At 54.7% G+C, this 21,534-nt stretch overlaps 1 protein-coding gene across 1 annotated transcript in view; it reads right to left on the bottom strand.

Annotated features, from left to right (window-relative positions):
- KCNN3 (potassium calcium-activated channel subfamily N member 3) overlaps window positions 1-15,730 on the bottom strand; it is a 124,494-nt gene extending 108,764 nt beyond the window's left edge. Inside the window, exon 1 of the mRNA XM_078879346.1 lies at window positions 14,751-15,730. Coding sequence (XP_078735472.1) covers window positions 14,751-15,227 — 477 coding nt within the window. The 5' untranslated portion in view covers window positions 15,228-15,730. The remainder of the gene's footprint in view (window positions 1-14,750) is intronic.
- Between the last annotated feature and the right edge of the window lie 5,804 nt (window positions 15,731-21,534).

Consider the following 21,534-nt stretch of genomic DNA (forward strand, 5'->3'; position numbering starts at 1 on the left):
AAAGACCCAAACTCCAAATATACAGCAGGCATCAGGGTCGGGATCGAAAACACGAACTCCTGTATACCAGGCGAGGGAGACAACATCACACCACCGTGTCGCCCCTTAAATAAATAAGTAACGCAAGTTTAAATTGCATCAACGGAGCGGTGGCGAATTAAATTCAGCATGCATACGAACCGTACACAAGTTGTTAATCCCGGCAAGGTCATTGCGAGAATTGGGAGGAAATCGATGATGGGAGGGATTTCCAAATGTCCCACAAACACGTGGCGGCCGGCCAACGTGGTGTTTGTGCACCGGGGTGGAGATGTTGACTACCTCGCCTGATACACAGGAGGTCGTGGGTTCGATCCAGACCCTGACGCCTGCTGTATATTCGGAGTTCGCGTGTCTCTCTCCCCGTGGTCGTGTGGATGTTTTGTAATCAGGGGCCGCCGGTGTTTCCCTACACATTTAGAATCAACATGCATTGATATTATTTTGATTTTTTTTGGCTGCCATAAATTCCCACGTGATAAGCCACTGTGTTGAGCTATCATTTGTGGCCAGGTGGCTTCTGAGAAATGAGTTAATACCTCAGTGCGCCTTTAGCTGATAATATAAAAAATATGTGACGGTCCCACCTGATGACGGAGACTTGTGTTGCCTCCGAAACGTCGTGATTTTTTATTTTATTTTTATTAATTTTGATGTTTTACCTACGTGACTTTACCGAAAAAAACCTAAGAATATGATTCCTTGCAGTCACGAAAGCTTCAAATCTAGAATTAAAAAATAAAAGTTTAGTTTTATTGGCATATTTTTAAGTTATGTATTTACCTTTCCTACACTTTTCACTCCTACCCTGTTGTTTGCGTCGTGTTTGTGGTTGTCGCGTTCTGACCCCGTGCCCCTTGACTGAACATCTGTGGGAGATAAAGAGCTTTACAGCTCATCGGATTCCTCCTGCGGTATAAATAGACATGCTGATTCTGAGGTTTAACTCGCTCGGTGGCAAGAGTTGAACTTCTTTCGCACCGTACGTAGCCAACCGTGCTTCATCGCATGACGAGGAATTGGAGAGAGAGACAACAAAGGGTGCTGGTTGTCGCTCGCCGCTCGGCGTGTTGGGGTTGTTGTTGTTATTGTTTTGGGGTTGTTGTTGTTATTGTTTTGGGGTTGTTGCTATTGTTTTGGGGTTGTTGTTGTTATTGTCTTGGGGGGGCTTTTTGAACAGCAAAAACCGTTGCAGGGAATTTAAGAATGGCGCACGCGGCTGGCGGGGAGGCGTGGCCGTCTGGGCCATCAGCTGTGGGGGGAGGTCGGGGGGGGGGTCGGGGGGGGGGGGCGATGTGGGGGGTGGCGGGGGATCTTGGGGGGGGGATGTGGGGGGTGGGGGGGGATGTGTGGGGGGGGGGGTAGTGGGGGGGGGGGCGATGATTGCCACTGTGTGGGTTTGGAATCCCCAGCGGAGTAGTTCGCGGTGTTATTCTTTTGAATTTGCCCAAAATTGAGACCGCGACATCCGCCAACGGGGCGGCCAACTCGTGTCGAGCAACACGCGGGACCGGGGGGGGGGGGATGTGGACTGGGAGGGGGTGTAAAAGTCGGTGGGTGGGTGGGGGAGCGTTCATCCAGCAGTGGATCGATCACGACCCTTAATGATGATCAGCCGAACGGTTGGGGGAGGGCGGGCCCGGGGTGGGTGGTGGGAAGAGCGGCGGACCGGGTTGAACCGGCGCTCGATCGATGGCGACATCAGCGGCGGTGGCGACGGTGGGTGGCTGCCTGCCTGGCTGCCTGCCTGGCTGCCTGCCTGGCTGCCTGCCTGGCTGCCTGCCTGGCTGCCTGCCTGGCTGCCTGCCTGGCTGCCTGGCTGGCTGCCTGCCTGGCTGCCTGCCTGGCTGCCTGCCTGCCTGCCTGGCTGCCTGCCTGCCTGGCTGCCTGCCTGCCTGGCTGCCTGCCTGCCTGGCTGCCTGCCTGCCTGCCTGGCTGCCTGCCTGCCTGCCTGGCTGCCTGCCTGCCTGGCTGCCTGCCTGCCTGCCTGGCTGCCTGCCTACCTGCCTGCCTGCCTGCGTGGCTGCCTGCCTGCCTGCCTACCTGCCTGCCTGCCTGGCTGCCTACCTGGCTGCCTACCTGCCTGCCTGCCTGCCTGGCTGCCTGCCTGCCTGGCTGCCTGGCTGCCTGCCTACCTGTGGCTCCTGCCCACGAGTCGCTCTCCCGTGGCGGACATCAAACCCGGGCCCCACTCGCTCGCTCACCGCCAAGAACAAAGACCCCCACCCACCCCACACACCACCCACCCACCCACCCCACACACCACCCACCCACCCCACACACCACCCACCCCGCACGCACCTCCCCGTGCGGCCTTCAACAAGCAGCAGGCTGCTTGGGGGCAAGTGCCGTCAGAGACCACCAGCCTCCTCATGCCGGAGTGGCACACGAGGCGCTGCGGTGGTCAGCGTCCACGCTCGCTGTCGGTCGTCAACTCCGCACCACACCCCGGGAACTCATTTGAGGCCGAGCCGACCCAGGGGAGGCCCAGGACCGGTTCAGGTGTTCGCTCACGATTCCCGTTCGCGGTGTTGGTCGTGGAGCGGGAATCGAACCGGGGTCCCGCCTGGTTTGTAGCAGTGTGCGCGCTAACCGCTGCGCCACCGCTCCACAAGTGCCTCACCCACACATGCCATGTACACAAGACAAACTATCCCCCCCCCCCGTACAGCAGGCACGCGATTTGAGGCCGAGTAGACCTGTGGGATGCACAGACGCAGTTTCGATATTCGTCACCGATGTTGGCCTTGAGGCGGGAATCGAACTCGAGTCGCGTCCCACGTCAACCACTGCGCCACCGCTCCCCACGCACACACAAAGACAGAGACCCCCGTATAGCCTTCAACAGACTGTAGGGGCAGGTGCTGCTAGCGAGGAGGACGGCACGGCACACGAGGGGGTGGGTGGCCAGCACCACGCACGGCCGCCTTTGTCTCTCTGGTGGAAACGTTTACACACCGCGCCAGGTACCCATTTTAGGCTGAGTCAACCTAGGGGAGGCCCAACACCGGTTCAGATAATCGTCACTGGTGTTGGCCGTGAGCGAGAATCGAACTGGGTTCACTGGGTATGAAGCGTAGCGCGCTAACCGCTCTACCACCGCTCCCCACGTGCATCTATAAGACAAAGACAAAGATCCCCCATGTAGCCTGAACAGACTGCTGGGGCAAGCGCTGTTATCGAGCACCTATGAAGGCCAGAACGGCACACGAGGGGGTGGGTGCTCGCTAACAACACTTGCCCCGACAGTCTGTTTAGGCTATACGGGGATCCTTGTTTCTGTCTTTGTGTGTGTGTGTGCGCGTGCATATCCCCGTGTGTGTGTGCAGGGAGCGGTGGTGCAGCGGTTAGCGCACTGCGCTACGGACCCAGAAACCAGAGTACAATTTCTGCTCACGACCAACACCAGTGATGCCTATCTGAATGGTTCCTGGGCCTTCGCTAAGTCGACTCAGCCTCAAATTAGTATCCGATGCGGTGTGTAAACATAGCCACTGGGGAGACAAAGCCGGTCGGGCGTGGTGCTGGCCACCCGCTAACAGCACTTGCCCCTACAGTCTGTTACAGGCTACCCGGGGGATCTTTTTTTGTGCCTACGTGTGTGTGCGTGTGTTCCCGTGTGTATCTATGTGTATGTGTCTGTCTGTGTGTGTGTGCATGTCTGTGTGTGTGTGTATGTCTGTGCGTGCCACTAAGAGGTGGGGCCTTACCATCAGCCCCACCAAAACTAAGCACCTGCCTGGGTATTTTGTACCATCGGACACTCCACCCCCACAACTCCCAATCGGTGATGGGGCAGTAGTGGAGAGAGTGGAGAGTTTCCCATACCTGGGCAGTGTGCTTATGACCGGCTCCAGTTTAACAGCAGAGGTCTCACTCCGAATCAGTCGAGCGGCAATATATTTTCATCGGTTGCGTAACGCTGTGTGGAAGCTACCTGGTCTGTCGCTCCGCACGAAGCTTCAAGGTTTTTCGGCCACGGTCATTCCCTCCCTTCTCTACGCTTGCGAAACGTGGACCCCCCTAGTGGAGCATCTTCGCCGGTTGGAAACATTTAGGCTCGCCTGCCTACGATCCATCCTGGGTTTAACCAGGCTGGATTGTGTGAGGAGCTCACAAATCCTTGAAAGATCTGGGCAAAGTCCCATCGGTGAGCTCCTCCGGCAGGCAAGGCTGCGTTGGCTGGGTCATGTAGCCCGCATGCCCTGCCACCGCATGCCGAAACAGCTTTTGTTCGGCCGGATCGAGGGGGCTAAACGGGCGCGGCACGGGCTAGAGAGGAGATGGAGTGATGTGGTACAGGAGGACGTGGAGCTGAGTGGACTTGCCGATGACTGGTACCAGCGGTGTCAAGATCGGCCTCTGTGGAGGAGGCTCGTGAAGGACGCTGCTACTGGGCAGTTGGAGGCAGTCGCCCTCCAGCAACAACGGAAGGCGGAGGAGCGACGCTCACAACAACGAGCGGAGCGCCGGGTGGCTAGAGCACAGCAAGTTGGCACAGTAGGGGGCACAGGTGGTGCATCAGTCAGTCATCTCGGTCATCTCGGTCAGTCGACCCGTGGCACCTGGGTCTGCCCCGTGACCTCCTGCCAGCGGGCGTTCGACACTTCACGTGGCCTCAAGGTGCACATGGCCTGGCACAAGCGTCGTGGTGACGTCACCACCACTTAGTGGCGAATGGCGGTTGCTGTTGTGTGTGTGTGTGGACTCATCATGCCCCTTCCGACAAGCAAGCCATCATCGGGACTCGAGGTAAGTGAAAATCAAACAGATTTCCTTCTATCTATGTTACTTTATTTCGTGTTCTATTTACTATACATTGTTTATTACAGTGTTACATGCAAATGGACAATATTTCTGCTTATTTATGAATCTAACAAAGCTTCCCTTTCATTTTTTGCACCGTAACACATTTCATAATACTGGACGTATGGGCATTTAAAACAGTGCATTCTTGTGTTTCCGACTTACGAACTGCTCGACTAACGATCGGGTCTCGTGAACGGAACTTGTGCGCAAGTCGACGGCAGACAAACCCCCCCCCCCCCACTACTACTATACTACTACTACTATACTACTACTATACTACTACTACTATAGCCTTAACGGGCTGCTGGAGCAAGTGCTGTTGGCGAGCAGCAGCGATACCAAAATGTCTACACACCGCACCACGAACTCATTTAAGGCCGAGTCGCCCTAGGCGAATCCCCTGCAGGGACGGGTTCAGATGTAGGATCCGTCGCCGACGTTGGCCGTCATCGGACAACCACGTGCTGGTGCTAACCACTGCGCCACCGCTCCCACGCAAGAGCCCACGTGTGTACAGACACACACGTGCACACACGCAGAGGCATAGACATATACGTACACACAGCCGCACGAGTAAACCGACCTTGACGGTGCTCCCCCGTGTGTAGCCTGTGATAGACTCTTCGCGAATACCTATTAATACCGGCACGGCACACGAGGGGGTGATGTGGCCACGACTACGCCCGCCCGGCCGCTTTCATCTCCCCAGGGGTGATGTTTACACACCTCGCCAGCAGGTACTCGATTTGAGGCCGAGTAGACCTGTGGGATGCCCAGACGCAGTTGAGATATTCGTCACCGATGTTGGCCGTGAGGCGGGTCGAGCTCGAGTCGCGCCCCACGTCAACCACTGGGCCACCGCTCCCCACGCACACACAAAGACAAAGACCCCCCGTATAGCCTTCCACAGACTGTTGGGACAAGTGCTGTTAGCGAGCACCTATGAAGTTCGGCACGGCACACGAGGGGGGGGGGTGGCCAACACCACGCCCTTGTGACGATGTGGACACACCGCACCGGGTTACGCATTTGAGGCCGAGTCGACCTAGAGGAGGCCCAGGAACGGTTTAGATATTCCGCACAGAAAGTTGGTGACCGTGAGCGGGACTGGAACTCAGTCGCCGGGTTTTGTAGCGCAGCGCGCCAACCCCTGCGCCACCGCTCCCTCTCGAAGATAAAGACCCCCCCCGGATAGCCTTCTCAGACTGTTGGGGCAAGTGCTGTTAGCGAGCACCTACAAAGGCCAGCACGGCACACGAGGGGGTGTGGCCAGCACCACGCCCGGTCGCCTTTGTCTCCCCGGTGCCGATGTTTACACACCGCGCCAGGTGCTCGTTTGGTTCGTAGAGTCGTCGCACCTGAGCGTCTGCACACTCAGGTGCGAATTGGGAGGCAGCTCGCCTGGAGAGAGAGAGAGAGAGGCGGGAGATCACGGAGAGGACTGCCGCTCAGCTGCCCTGGAGGCAATTACCCCCCCCCCCCCCCCACTGTCCCCCCCCTTAATGCAAGTGCTGTATGCGGTGGAGCGGTGGCGCAGTAGTTAGCGCACTGCGCCGTCACGCAAACTGGCCACCCAAGTTCGATTCCGATCACGGCGGGCCAGCGTGAGCGGGCGAGTGACATTCGAACCGGTCCCGCCACCAACGGGTCACCCCCCCAGCCCCCACCTAACCGACCCGTGCCGACCAGCGTGGTGAAGTATGGTCAGACGACACCCATGCCCAGCGCGGCGTGAGACGCTCATCGCGCAGCAGTGGATTTACAAATAATGGAGATTTATTATTTTTGTTAAGTGGCATTCAACGCGAGTCTGCGCGTGCGCATTCCGTGTTGCGACGACGCTTCCGTGGCTAGCGCAGCGAGTTCGACTCCGGGCCACGTCCAACAACAACAACAGCGGCGGCGGCGAGTGATTCCAGGAACCGAGGTGCCGCACCTCGCCCAGGTCGACTCGGTGTTAACAAAATCACCACCCGGTGCCGAGCATGACACATGAGCGCTGGAGGGGGCCACGCGGGGCCGTGGTGGCGACCCTCCACCCCGTCGTCTGACAGCACTTGCCCCAAGAGCTCGCTAAAGGCTATACGTGGGGGGGGGACCTTTGTCTTTGTGAGCGCTCGCGAGCGACAGACGCCCGCGACTCGGCCAGTCCGGGCGCAATGGAGGAGGGGACACGGGGGGGGGGGGGGAGTGTCACGGGCTGATCAACTCGTGACTTCGGCACGGGACATTGTGGCGGCTTAATCGGTGAGTCGATGTGCAGGCCGGAGGAGGAGGGATAGAGTCGGGCAGCTCACCGGGACGGGCATTGCTGTGGTACGCATGCTCCGTGTATGTTGCATGTATGTACGTATGTCGAACTTCTTTCGCACCGTACGTTGCCAATCGAGCTAAATCGGAGGTGCGGACGTGTGGACAACAAACTAAACACACAAAGCCGTTGTAAAGAAATGAGTTCGTCAATCTCGATGATAATGCTGCTTTAAAAGTGCACACAGCTCCGGTGGCTTCACTGATACGGGATGTGAAGAGCGTTCCAGACGGCCGCAAAAGCAGCGCGTCTGAAAGCGCCACGCGACGACCGCTGTCTTCGTGCGATGGGCAGCAGCCACAAGTCACTGCTGCTGCTGAGCGGAGTTGGCGTGATGACGATGGTTCATCCTCCTTGACAACATCAGCGAGGGCGCTTTGTGTGTGCGCTTCATTTGCGTGGCGAGCGCTTTTGTGTGCGATTGGCCCGACCCCGCGACGACGTTTTAGTTCGGCGAGCCCGAGGCCAATGCACCTCGGGGAGCTCCGCACGGATCTCCGGCGCGCCGTCACGACGCGCGCCACATGATGTTCTAGACGCCGCTGCGGCCTGCTCGTGGTGGTGGTTGTTGTTTTGCCAGACGTCCCGTAGAGTAGCGCAGTTGCAACGACACTACGCGGCACGCCAACTGTGTTTTGGTGGTCGTGGTGGTGGTCGTGGTGGTGGTGGTCGTGGTCGTGGTCATGGTGGTGGTGGTCATGGTGGTGGTGGTGGTGGTGGTCGTGGTGGTCGTGGTGGTCGTGGTGGTCGTGGTGGTGGTCGTGGTGGTGGTGGTCGTGGTGGTGGTGGTCGTGGTCGTGGTGGTGGTGAGACTACACGGTTGGCACAGCGATCAGCGCGCCCTGCGACCTTCAACCTGGTGATGACCTCGGCGGGAGAGGGGAGGGGGAGTTCGATTCCTGGCCGCAGCAACATCAGTAGCGAGTGATATCTCACCGCCCCCCCACCACCACCACCCCGTCCCAAGTGCACACTAACCCGAGTGGTGAGGCATGTGCAGACATTCTCTATCGCAGCACAATCATCATCGTGAGTAAATCGACGTTAATTAAACACGCGTCCCCTTCGTTTGGCTCCGTGCGGCGCGAATCAAGTTCAACATTCGGTGCTCGGAAGTCGGTTCCTCGGGTTAGATCGCGAAAATAGAAATGCGTCGTATTGACGACGAGTTAATGTGCGACTATTGAGATTATTGCTCTGCTATAAATGTCCACGTGATCAGCCACTTTGTGAGCTACCATTAGCGATGGCCAGGTCGCGTCTGAAAAATAAGTTCATTTACTTTCTAAGATTGAAAAAAAAAATTATTTGCATATATGTTTAGGTGACTTGTTTACCTTCCCTATACTTTGCACTCCCATCGTGGACATTTGTCAAAGAGCTTTATAGCTCATCGGATTCTTCCAGTAAGAATACATCATTTGATTCTGTGTGCCAGAGAGATTGTGTGTGTCATCTCTTCATCAGCTGCGTAACGCTGCCGTGTGGAAGCTACCTGGTCTGTCGCTCCGCACGAAGCGTCGGGTCATCTCGGCCACGGTCATGTCCGCCCTTCTCTACGCTTGCGAAACGTGGAACCCTCTAATGGAACATCTGCGCCGGTTTGACACATTCAGGCTGTCCCGCCTACGATCCATCCTGGGTTTAAACTGCAGGCTGGAATTGTGTGAGGAGCTCACGGATCATTGAAAGATCTGGACACAGTCCCATCGATGAGCACCTCTGGCAGGCGAAGCTACGCTGGCTGCGTCATGTGTCCCACATGCCCAGCCACCGCATGCCCAGGCAGCTTCTGTTTGGCTGATGTGGTACGTACAGAAGGATGTGTCGCTGAGTAGACTTGCCGAAGACCGGTACCAGCGGCGTCATTATCGGCCGCTGTGGAGGAGGTTCGTGAGAGACGCTGCTACTGGGCAGTCGGAGGCAGTCGCCCTCCAGCAACAGTGGAGTGCAGAGGAGCAACGCTCACAACAACGAGCGGAGCGCCGTGGCGGATAAAACGCAGCGAGTTGGCACAGTGGGGAACAAGGCAGGCGCATTGGCCAGCCATCTGAGTCGGTCGACCCTTGGCGCCTGGGTCTGTCCTGCCAGCGAGCACTCGACACTTCCACGTGGCCTCGAAGTGCACCTAGCCTGGCACGAGCGCCGCGGTGACGTCACTGCCACTTAGTGGAGAATTTCGGTTGTTGTGTGACACTGAAACTGCGGGGGGCTCGCTACCCTACGAGTTCGATTCCAGCTCACGGCCATCAACCTGCGCTGACGATTATCCGAAACGGTTCTGTGCCTCCCCTAGGTCTACTCGGCCTCAATTGAGTACCTGCTGTAGCGATGTGTAAACATGGCCACTGGGGAGACAAAGGCGGCCGGGCGTGGTGACGGCCACACCCACGCCCTCGTGCGCCGTGCCGATCTTCATTAGGTGCTGCTCGCTACACAGCACTTGCCCCAATAGTCTATGAAGGCTATACGGGGGATCTTTGTCTGTAAACCTGGGACGCTTACGCCGTGACACTGCGTGTGTGACGGAGCGTCTGCAAGTCGAACTTCGTGAATGTGACCTCGAGTGTCGGGCGAGTACCTGGTGCGGTGTGTAAACATCGCCGCTAGGGAGACAAAGGCGGCCGGGCGTGATGTTGGCAGGCTACTCCCTCGTGCGCCGTGCCGGCCTTCATAGGTGCTCGCTAACAGCACTTGCCCCGTGTCTGTTACAGGCTATACGGGGGATCTTTCCACTAGATCGACTCAGCCTTAAATATGTACCCGATGCGAAGTGCAATCATCGCCACTCGGGAGACAAAGCCCCCCCCCCCCCGCGGGCGTGGCGCTGACGACCCCCCCCCCCCTCGTGCGCCGTGACGGGCACCTCCACGCAGCGCAACTCGCTAACAGCACTTGCCCCCAGCGGTCCGCTGAAGGCTACACGGGTGACCTTTGCCTTTGCTGCGACAGCCCAGCGGCAGCGAGAAGCGCCCCGTGCCGCCGTGCAAGACGCCAAAACACAACTTACAAACAAAAGGTAAAGATCCCCCGTGTAGCCTCGAACAGGCGGCAAGGGGGCAAGTGCTGTTTGCGAGTGGCACCGATGAAGGCCGGAACGGCACTCGAGCGGGGTTGGGTTGAGCGACACCACGCCCGGCCGCCTTTGTCTCCCCAGTGGCGATGTTTACTGCACACCGCACCAGGTACTCATTTGAGGCCGAGCCAACCTAGGGGAGGCCCAGGACCGGGTCAGAAAATCGTCACTGGGTGTTGACCTTGAGCGGGAATCCAACTCGGGTCCGCCGGGTTCATTGCGCAGCGCGCTAACCGCTACACCACCGCTCCCCACACCAAAGAGACACACAGATACGCACGTATTACACACAGACAAAGCTCCCCCGTGTAGCCTGTGATAGACTATCAGCGAGCACCTATTAATACCGGAAGGGCACAGGAGGGGGCGATATGGGCAGGGGTGATGTTTACACACCTCGCCAGCAGGCACTCGATTTGAGGCCGAGTAGACCTGTGGGATGCCCAGACGCAGTTGAGATATTCGTCACCGATGTTGGCCGTGAGGCGGGAATCGAACTCGAGTCGCGCCCTACGTCAACCACTGCGCCACCGCTCCCCACGCATACACAAAGACAAAGACCCCCCGTATAGCCTTCCACAGACTGTTGGGACAAGTGCTGTTAGCGAGCACCTATGAAGTTCGGCACGGCAGACAAGGGGGTGGGTGGCCAGCACCACACCCATGTGATGATGTTGACACACCGCACCGGGTTACGCATTTGAGGCTGAGTCGACCTAGAGGAGGCCCAGGAACGGTTTAGATATTCCTCACAGAAAGTTGGTGACCGTCAGCGTGACTGGAACTCGGGTCGACGGGTTTGTAGCGCAGCGCGCTAACCCCTGCGCCACCGCTCCCCATCAAAGACAAAGACCCCCCGGATAGCCTCGTCAGACTGTTGGGGTGTCTCACGCGACACCGCCGCTCCACGCCAAGACAAATCAACAACTCCACCACACACACTCTCACACACGAAGGTGTCCCCGCTAGGTTGCCTGAACGGGGATCTTCGTCCTCGTGTGATGGTGCGCCTGTTTAAATGTGCGTGTGTGTGTGACTGTGTGTGTGACTGTGTGTGTGTGACTGTGTGTGTGTGACTGTGTGTGTGTCAAAGTGACTGTGTGTGTGTGTGTTTGTCTGTGTGTGTGTGTGTGGGGAGCGGTAGTGTAGCGGTTAGCGCGCTGCGCTACACACCTAGCGACCCGGGTTCGATTCCCGCTCACGGCCAACATCAGTGACGATTATCTGAACCGGTACTGGGCCTCCCCTATGTCGACTCAGCCTCAAATGAGTACCTGGTGCGGTGTGTAAACATCGCTATTGGGGAGACAAAGGCGGCCGGGCGTGGTGTTGGCCACCCACCCTTCGTGTGCCTTACCGGCCTTCATAGGTGCTCGCTAACAGCACTTGCCCCTACAGTCTGTTAAGGCTATACGGGGGATCTTTATCTTTTGTGTGTGTGTGATTGCGTGTGTCAAAGTGATTGCGTGTGTCAAAGTGACTGCGTGTGTCAAAGTGACTGTGTGTGTGTCAAAGTGACTGACCTGTGTGTGATCGCGTACGACTGGGGTTGTGCAGAGGTCGTGTGGTGGGATAGCGCGCTGCGCTACCTGTGTGTATGTGCCGAGAACTTCTTTCGTACCGTACGGAGCACGAGGTAAACACGAACCCGGCGACGCGAGTGCGATTCCCAACACCAGCGACTATAATCTGAAACGGTCCTGGGCACTCAAACGAGTGCCTTGCGCGGTGCGTAAACGTCGCCACTCGGGGAGACAAAGGCGGCCGGGCGTGGCACTGGCCACCCAGCCCCTCGCGTGCCGTGCCGGCCTTCACAGGTGCCACTCGCTAGCAGCACTTGCCCCTACAGTCTGTTAACGGCGACACACGGGGGCAACTTTGTCTTTGTTTTTAGACACGCGTCAGATTGCCTGTGCGTGACTGTGCGCGCGATTGAGTAGCCATGCAAGTTACGACTTCGTGACTGGGTGACCTTGTGGGTGCCCGGCTGGGTGCCCGGCTGGCTGCCTGGCTGGCTGCCTGGCTGGCTGCCTGACTGGGCGCGTGGAGCGGGGCCAATGCGTGTGCGACTTTTGTTTTATGCGATGGAGCAGCGGATCCACTCACCTAGGTGACCACCGCGTGACGCGAGTACTGCATTTGACCTTGTGTCTCTGAGTCTGTGTGTGTGTCTGTGTCTCTGTGTTTGTGTGTCTCTGTGTGTGTGTATGTCTCTGTGTGTGTGTCTGTGTCTCTGTGTTTGTGTGTCTCTGTGTGTGTGTATGTCTCTGTGTGTGTGTATGTCTGTGTGTGTGTCTCTCTGTGTGTGTGTCTGTGTGTCTCTGTCTGTGTGTGTCTCTGTCTGTCTGTGTGTCTGTCTGTGTGTGTCTGTGTGTGTGTCTCTGTGTGTGTCTTTGTGGGGAGCGGTAGTGTAGCGGTTAGCGCGCTGCGCTATGAACCCGGCGACACGAGACGATTATCTGAACCGATCCCGGGCCTCCCCTAGGTCGACTCGGCCTCAAATGAGTACCGCCATCACCGCCACCACGACCAGCGCCCAGGCAGGTAGGTTGTCACTAGGGAGACAAAGGCGGTCGGGCGTGGTGCTGGCCACCCACCCCCTCGTGTGCCGTTCCGGCCTTCATAGGTGCTCGCTAACAGAACTTGCCCCTTCAGTCTGTTAAGGCTATACGGGGGATCTTTGTCCTTGTATCTCTGCGAGTCTGGGCGTATCCACGTGTGTTGTGAGTCTGGACGTATCCACGTGTGCGTGTCTGTGTGTGTGTCCTTGTGAGTCTGGACATATCCACGTGTCTGTGTGTGTCCTTGTGTCTCTGTGAATCTGGACATGTGTCTGTGTGTGTCTTTGTGTCTCTGTGAATCTGGACATGCGTCTGTGTGTGTCTTTGTGTCTCTGCGAGTCTCGACATATCCACGTGTGTGTGTCTGTGTGAGTCTGGACATATCCACGTGTGTGTCTGTGTGAGTCTGGACATATCCACGTGTGTGTCTGTGTGAGTCTGGACATATCCACGTGTGTGTGTCTGTGTGAGTCTGGACATATCCACGTGTGTGTGTCTGTGTGAGTCTGGACATATCCACGTGTGTGTCTGTGTGAGTCTGGACATATCCACGTGTGTGTCTGTGTGAGTCTGGACATATCCACGTGTGTGTCTGTGTGAGTCTGGACATATCCACGTGTGTGTGTGACCTTGTATGAGTGCGTCAGTGCGACAACTGCCGTCAGTGTAACACGACAGACCGTTGGGGCGACACGGCGCACGAGGGGGGGGGGTGGCCAGCATCACGCCCGACCGCCTTTGTCTCCCCAGTGGCGATATTTATACACCGCACCAGGTACGTATTTGAGGCGGAGTCGACCTAGGGGAAGCCCAGGACCGGTTCAGCTAATAATCACTGAGCGGGAATCGAACTCGGCTCGCTGGGTTCGGAGCGCATCGCGCTAACCGCTCCCCCACCGCTCCCCACAGCGCGCTTTGCTACTGAAACCGGCGACCCGAGTTCGGTTCCCGGTCACGGCCACCAACACCAGTGGCGATTAGGTGAAGCGGTCCTGGGCCACCCCTAGGTAGACTCAGCCTCAAATAAGTACCCGGTGCGTTAACATCGCCACTGGGGAGACAAAGGCGGCCGGGCGTGGTGCTGGCCACCCACCCCCTCGTGTGCCCTGCCGGCCTTCATAGGTTCCACTCGCTACTAACAGCACTTGCCCCAACAGTCTTTAAAGGCTACACGGGAGTGGGGCTCATCTTTGTCTTTAGATGTCGTCATGTGCGCATCACACGGACCGCTTCAGATAGTCACTCGTCTCGTGGCCGTGAGCGGGAATCGAACTCTGGTCGCCGGGTTTGTAGTGCAGCGCGCTAACCACTACACCACCGCTCCCCACACACGAACAACACCACCACGACCAACACCAGCACGACTAGTACTACCACCAGCACCACCACCACCACTAGTATCAGTACCACCACAACCAGCACCTCCAGCACCATCACGACTAGCATCAGCACCACCAACAACCGCCACCAGCACCATCACCCGCACCACCACCACCAGCACCACGACCACCACCACCAGCACCACCACGACTAGCATCAGCACCACCAAGACTCCACCACCAACAACCGCCAGCACCACCACCACGACCGCCACCATCATCACCCGCCCAACCAGCACCACCAGCACCACCACCAGCACCACCACGACCACCACCACCAGCACCACCACGACCAGCACCACCACCAGCACCACCACGACCACCACCACCACAACCAGCACCACCACCACCACCACCACGACTAGCATCAGCACCACCACGACTCCACCACCAACAACCGCCAGCACCACCACGACCGCCACCATCATCACCCGCACAACCACCACCACGACCACCAGCACCACGACCACCACCACCAGCACCACCACGACCACCACCACGACCACCACCACGACCACCACCACGACCGCCGCCACCACCACGTCCAGCGCCCAGGTAGCAGGTAGGCGTCTCACCTTGGTGTAGACCCCCCACGACAGCTCCGTCTCGATCACCATCACCACGATGCCGAACATGCCGAAGATGAGCGCGTAGTCGCTCAGCCGTTTCCGCTTCTCGAAGAGCGCCCGCCGGAGTCCCAGGCGGTAGCCGATGTTGTGTTTTTTTGGTTTCTCCTCCTTCGAGATCGACACGGACCTCGACGAGGGCCCGGTAGCCGCCGCTGCTGCTGCTGCTGGTGGTGGTGGTGGTGGGCGAATGGGGTTCGTCTGCTCGATCCTGCCACCCACGGCCGCTGCTGCTGTTCCACCACCAACACCAACACCACCACCACCGCCCGAGTCACCACTCGACACCACCGGCGACTGAGAAGCCACGAGTTCTGGCTGGAGTCTCTGCGCTTCTGGATCCTGGTTCAGACACTCGCCCTTCCTCGCCACGCTGGAGTTGCACATGGGCCTCATGACACCCCCGTTGTACCTGCAGCTGCTCATTGCTGCACCGCCGCTGCTGCTGCTGCCCTTGGAGTTGGCGTTGATGTTGGTGGCGGTGTTGGTGGTGGTGTCGACTGCCGATGCCTCGCGCTGCCAGCCAGCACTGCCGCCCAGACGACTTCTGCCAGGCGCGCCAGTCCTGCTGATGCCGATACTGCTGATGATGATACTGCTGATGATGCTGCTGCTGCTGCCGATGACACTGCTGATGATGCTGATGGTGCTAGTTTTAACGCTGCTGCCGATGATGCTGCCACCGATTCTCCGCCTCCGCCGCCGTCGCCGCGGGAGATGATGAAGGTGAAGGTGGTGCTGCTGCTGCTGCTGATGATGGTGGTAACAGTAACTGTGGTGGTGGTGCTGGCGGCGGCGGCGGCGTTGCTGATGATGCTACGGGGCGCTGGGGTCCGACCCGGCGCCCGCATGATGCTCATGAAGCGACTGCTGCAGCTGATGATGATGATGCTGCTGCTGCTACTGCCGCCGAGTGCTTCTACCGGCCACAGAAGCGGGGCGAGAGATTTTCAATCGCGCTCCGGGTGACGGCGAACGCGGACAATCCGCTTCGGGTTTTTTGAGAGGGGGAATTTTTTTTTTCTCGGCTTCTCCCCCCCCACCACTCGTCTATCCTCTCCGGATTTCCCTCCCCACCCCTTCTCCTCTCTCCCTCCTCCAATCCACAATCCAGCGTCCACCCTCCACCCCGCAATCCTCCCACCTCCTCCCCCCGCCCTCCCCGCGCGCCTTCGCCCAATGTCGCTCCGCTCCGCGATGTCCCCGGGGCTGCCGCGCCGGGTTTTGTCGTGTTGTGTGTGAATTGGAATGACGTAATGAGGTGATGGAGAGAGCCGGACACGTGCTCAGGCGCAGGATGGGCGATTCCCCCCACCCCCTCCCCACCACACCCCACCCCCTCCCCCCACCTTAATTGGCCATTGGGAGCGGGCACGAGTAATGGATGACGATTATGGTAATTATGATGGTGGTGATTTTGATGGTGGTGGTGATGATGGTGATAGTGGTGATGATGGTGGTCATGGTGATCATGATGGTGGTCATGGTGATCATGATGGAGGTGGTTATGGTGGTGGTGATGATGATAACCATGGTAGTGATGATGATCATGATGGTGATGATGATGGTGATCATGATGGTGGTCATGTTGATGATGGCTATCATGATGATGATCATGATGGTGATGATGATGGTGATCATGATGGTGATGATGATGGTGATCATGATGGTGGTCATGTTGATGATGGCTATCATGATGGTGGTCATGATGGTGATGATGATGGTGATCATGATGGTGATCATGATGGTGATCATGATGGTGGTCATGTTGATGATGGCTATCATGATGGTGATGATGATGGTGATCATGATGATGATCATGATGGTGATGATGATGGTGATCATGATGGTCGTCATGTTGATGATGGCTATCATGATGGTGGTCATGATGGTGATGATGATGGTGATCATGATGGTGATCATGATGGTGATCATGATGGTGATCATGTTGATGATGGTGATGATGATGGTGATCATGATGGTGATCATGTTGATGATGGTGATGATGATGATGATCATGATGGTGGTCATGTTGATGATGGTGATGATGATGGTGATCATGATGGTGATGATGATGGTGATCATGATGGTGTTGATGATGGCTATCATGATGATGATCATGATGGTGATCATGTTGATGATGGTGATCATGATGGTGATCATGATGGTGATGATCATGATGGTGATGATGATGGCGATCATGATGGTGATCATGATGGTGATCATGTTGATGATGGTGATCATGATGGTGATCATGATGGTGATGATGATGGTGATCATGATGGTGTTGATGATGGCTATCATGATGATGATCATGATGGTGATCATGTTGATGATGGTGATCATGATGGTGATCATGATGGTGATGATGATGGTGATGATGATGGTGATGATGATGGTGATCATGATGGTGATCATGATGGTGATGATGATGGTGATCATGATGGTGATCATGATGGTGATCATGATGGTGATCATGTTGATGATGGTGATGATGATGATGGTGATCATGATGGTGATCATGTTGATGATGGTGATGATGATGGTGATCATGATGGTGATGATGATGGCGATCATGATGGTGATGATGATGGTGATGATGATGGTGATGATGATGGTGATCATGATGGTGATCATGATGGTGATGATGATGGTGATGATGATGGTGATGATGATGGTGATCATGATGGTGGTCATGATGGTGATGATGATGGTGATCATGATGGTGATCATGATGGTGATCATGATGGTGATCATGTTGATGATGGTGATGATGATGGTGATCATGATGGTGATCATGTTGATGATGGTGATGATGATGATGGTGATCATGATGGTGATCATGTTGATGATGGTGATGATGATGGTGATCATGATGGTGATGATGATGGTGATCATGATGGTGATCATGTTGATGATGGCTATCATGATGATGATCATGATGGTGATCATGTTGATGATGGTGATGATGATGGTGATCATGATGGTGATCATGATGGTGATCATGATGGTGATGATGATGGTGATCATGATGGTGGTCATGTTGATGATGATGATCATGATGGTGATGATGATGGTGATGATGATGGTGGTCATGTTGATGATGATGATCATGATGGTGATGATGATGGTGATGATGATGGTGGTCATGTTGATGATGGTGATGATGATGGTGATGATGATGGTGATGATGATGGTGGTCATGTTGATGATGGTGATGATGATGGTGATGATGAGGGTGGTCATGTTGATGATGGTGATGATGATGGTGATGATGATGGTGATGATGATGGTGGTCATGTTGATGATGGTGATGATGATGGTGATGATGATGGTGGTCATGTTGATGATGGTGATGATGATGGTGATGATGATGGTGGTCATGTTGATGATGGTGATGATGATGGTGATGATGATGGTGGTCATGTTGATGATGGTGATGATGATGGTGATGATGATGGTGGTCATGTTGATGATGGTGATGATGATATTCTTTGGTTATTTCGGTAAAGTCACGTAGATAGAGAAATTATAATAAAAATAAAGTGAATAAAATAAAATAAAAACACTAATGTAGACTTTAGCCTGGTTCTTAATCGGAGTGAGTGTACTGGCAGTCTATAATGTAGACTGTAGCCTGGTTATTAAGTTTGGTGAGTGTACTGGCAGTCTATAATATAGACTTTAGCAATGGTTATTAAAAGGAGTGAGCGTACTGGCAGTCTATAATGTAGACTACTTATTATTGGTTCTTTCGGTAATGAAAAAATAATGAAAATGAAAAAAAATCACGACGTTTCGATCACAACACAAGCGATCGAAAAATAGATTTTTTTTCATTTGATTTTTATTACCGAAAGAACCAAGAATACGTCTACATTATGAACTGCCATTACACTCATCCAGCTCAATAACCATGCTACAATCTACATTATAGACTGCCAGTACACTCACTCCGATTAAGAAGCAGACAACAGTCTTCATTAGTGGGTTTTTTTCATTTATTTTAATTTTTATTCACTTTATTTGTATCATTATTACTTTTCTATCAACATGACTTTACCGAAAGAACCAAAGAAAATTCCTGCAGTCACGAAAGTTTTGAGTCGGTGATGATGATGTTGGTGATAGTGGTGATGATGGTTATCATGATGGTGCTCATGATGGGTGTGGTGATGGTGGTGATGATAATGATCATGACCATGATGGTGATCATGATGTTGGTGATAGTGGTGATGATGGTTATCATGATGGTGCTGATGGTGGGTTTGGTGATGGTGGTGATGATAATGATCATGACCATGATGGTGATCATGATGTTGGTGATAGTGGTGATGATGGTTATCATGATGGTGCTGATGGTGGGTTTGGTGATGGTGGTGATGATAATGATCATGACCATGATGGTGATCATGATGTTGGTGATAGTGGTGATGATGGTTATCATGATGGTGCTGATGGTGGGTTTGGTGATGGTGGTGATGATAATGATCATGACCATGATGGTGATCATGATGTTGGTGATAGTGGTGATGATGGTTATCATGATGGTGCTGATGGTGGGTTTGGTGATGGTGGTGATGATAATGATCATGACCATGATGGTGATCATGATGTTGGTGATAGTGGTGATGATGGTTATCATGATGGTGCTGATGGTGGGTGTGGTGATGGTGGTGATGATGATGATCATGACCATGATGGTGATCATGATGTTGGTGATAGTGGTGATGATGGTTATCATGATGGTGCTGATGTTGGGTTTGGTGATGGTGGTGATGATAATGATCATGACCATGATGGTGATCATGATGTTGGTGATAGTGGTGATGATGGTTATCATGATGGTGCTGATGGTGGGTTTGGTGATGGTGGTGATGATAATGATCATGACCATGATGGTGATCATGATGTTGGTGATAGTGGTGATGATGGTTATCATGATGGTGCTGATGGTGGGTTTGGTGATGGTGGTGATGATAATGATCATGACCATGATGGTGATCATGATTGTCGTAATGGTGGTGATGATGGTGGTAGTGATAATGATGATAATGATGGTGATAATTATCATGATGGTGATGATCATGATGGTGTTCATAGTGGGGGTGGTGATGGTGGTGGTGATAATGATGATAATGATCATGATAATTATCATGATGGTGATCATGATGGTGGTGGTGATGATGTTGGTGGTGATGGTGCTAATGGTGATGATGATGGTTCTGATGGTGATGTTGATGATGGTGCTCTTGGTGATGAGGTGTGCGCCGCTGTTGCGATGATGCGAGAGCAATGTCGTAGTCATTGGTTATTTAATTATCACCGTCGCAGTTATTATGATCATCAACACAATCACCACCATCGTCCATCACCATCCCAGCCATCATTACATTCACTATCATAATCTCATCATGTGATTATTGTAAACATCTTCCAAATCATTATCATCATCAGAATCCCATCATCATAATCATCATCCGAAACGATTTTCACAGTCATTTCCATCATCACCATCATCCGAAACGATTTTCAGTCATTCCCATCATCAGAATCATGATCATCATCATCCGAGACGATTTTCACAGTCATTTCCATCATCATCACCATCATCCGAAACGATTTTCACAGTCATTTCCATCACCAGAATCATCATCATCACCATCATCCGAAACGATTTTCACAGTCATTTCCATCATCATCACCATCATCCGAAACGATTTTCAGTCATTTCCATCACCAGAATCATCATCACCATCATCCGAAACAATGTTCACAGTCATTTCCATTATCAGAATCATCATCATCATCATCCGAAACGATTTTCACAGTCATTTCCATTATCATCTTAACCTCCCCCCACACCCCCACCACCCCCACCACCAACCCTCCCCTCCCTCGGAGACAATTACACACCAACCAGAGTGCTGATGGAGGTGCAAATAACATCCGTTACATAATCATCATCAGTACATCACCATGAATTGAATAGTTGCCCCCTTTATTTGGCTACGTACGGTGCAAAAGAAGTTCAACACACATCTTGAATACGATTCGCGGTCAAGTTGCCGCCTTTGTTTTCCCAGCGCCGGATGCTCCATACACAGCGCACCAGGTACTCATTTAAGGCCGAGTCGACCTACGCGGTTACAGACGTTCGTCACCGCTGTTGGTAGTGAGCGGGAATCGAACTCGGGTTCGTAACGCAGCGCGCTAACCCCTGCGCCACGACTCCCCCACCCAACAGCAGCCGCCATTCGCCACGAAGTGGCGGTGACATCACCACAGGGCATGTGCCAGGCTAGGTGCACTTTGAGGCCACGTGAAGTGTACAGGGCTCCCTGCGGGGTGCGAGCTCGCGGGACAGGCCCGGGCGCCACGCGTTGACTGTGATCCCTTCACGGCACCAACTCGCTGCGTTTTTATCGGCCCGGGGCTCCGTCCGTTGTTGTGAGCGCCGCTCCTCCGCCCTCCGCAATGTTGAAGGGCGGCTGCCTCCAACTGCCCAGTAGCAGCAGCGTCCTTCACAAGCCGCCTCCATAGAGGCCGATCTTGACACCGCTGGGACCGGTCGTCTGCTCCACGTGTTTCTGTACCACATCAGCCCCATCTCTTCTCCAGCCCGTGTTTAGCCCCCCGTCTATCCGGCCAAACAGAAGCTGCTTGGCCATGCAGCGTCTGGGGCATGCGGGCGACGTGACCCCGCCAACCGCAGCCTCCTCGCCTGCCGTAG

This window comes from Lampetra fluviatilis, chromosome 53, assembly GCF_964198595.1.
Source record: "Lampetra fluviatilis chromosome 53, kcLamFluv1.1, whole genome shotgun sequence".
Classification (NCBI taxonomy): domain Eukaryota; kingdom Metazoa; phylum Chordata; class Hyperoartia; order Petromyzontiformes; family Petromyzontidae; genus Lampetra; species Lampetra fluviatilis.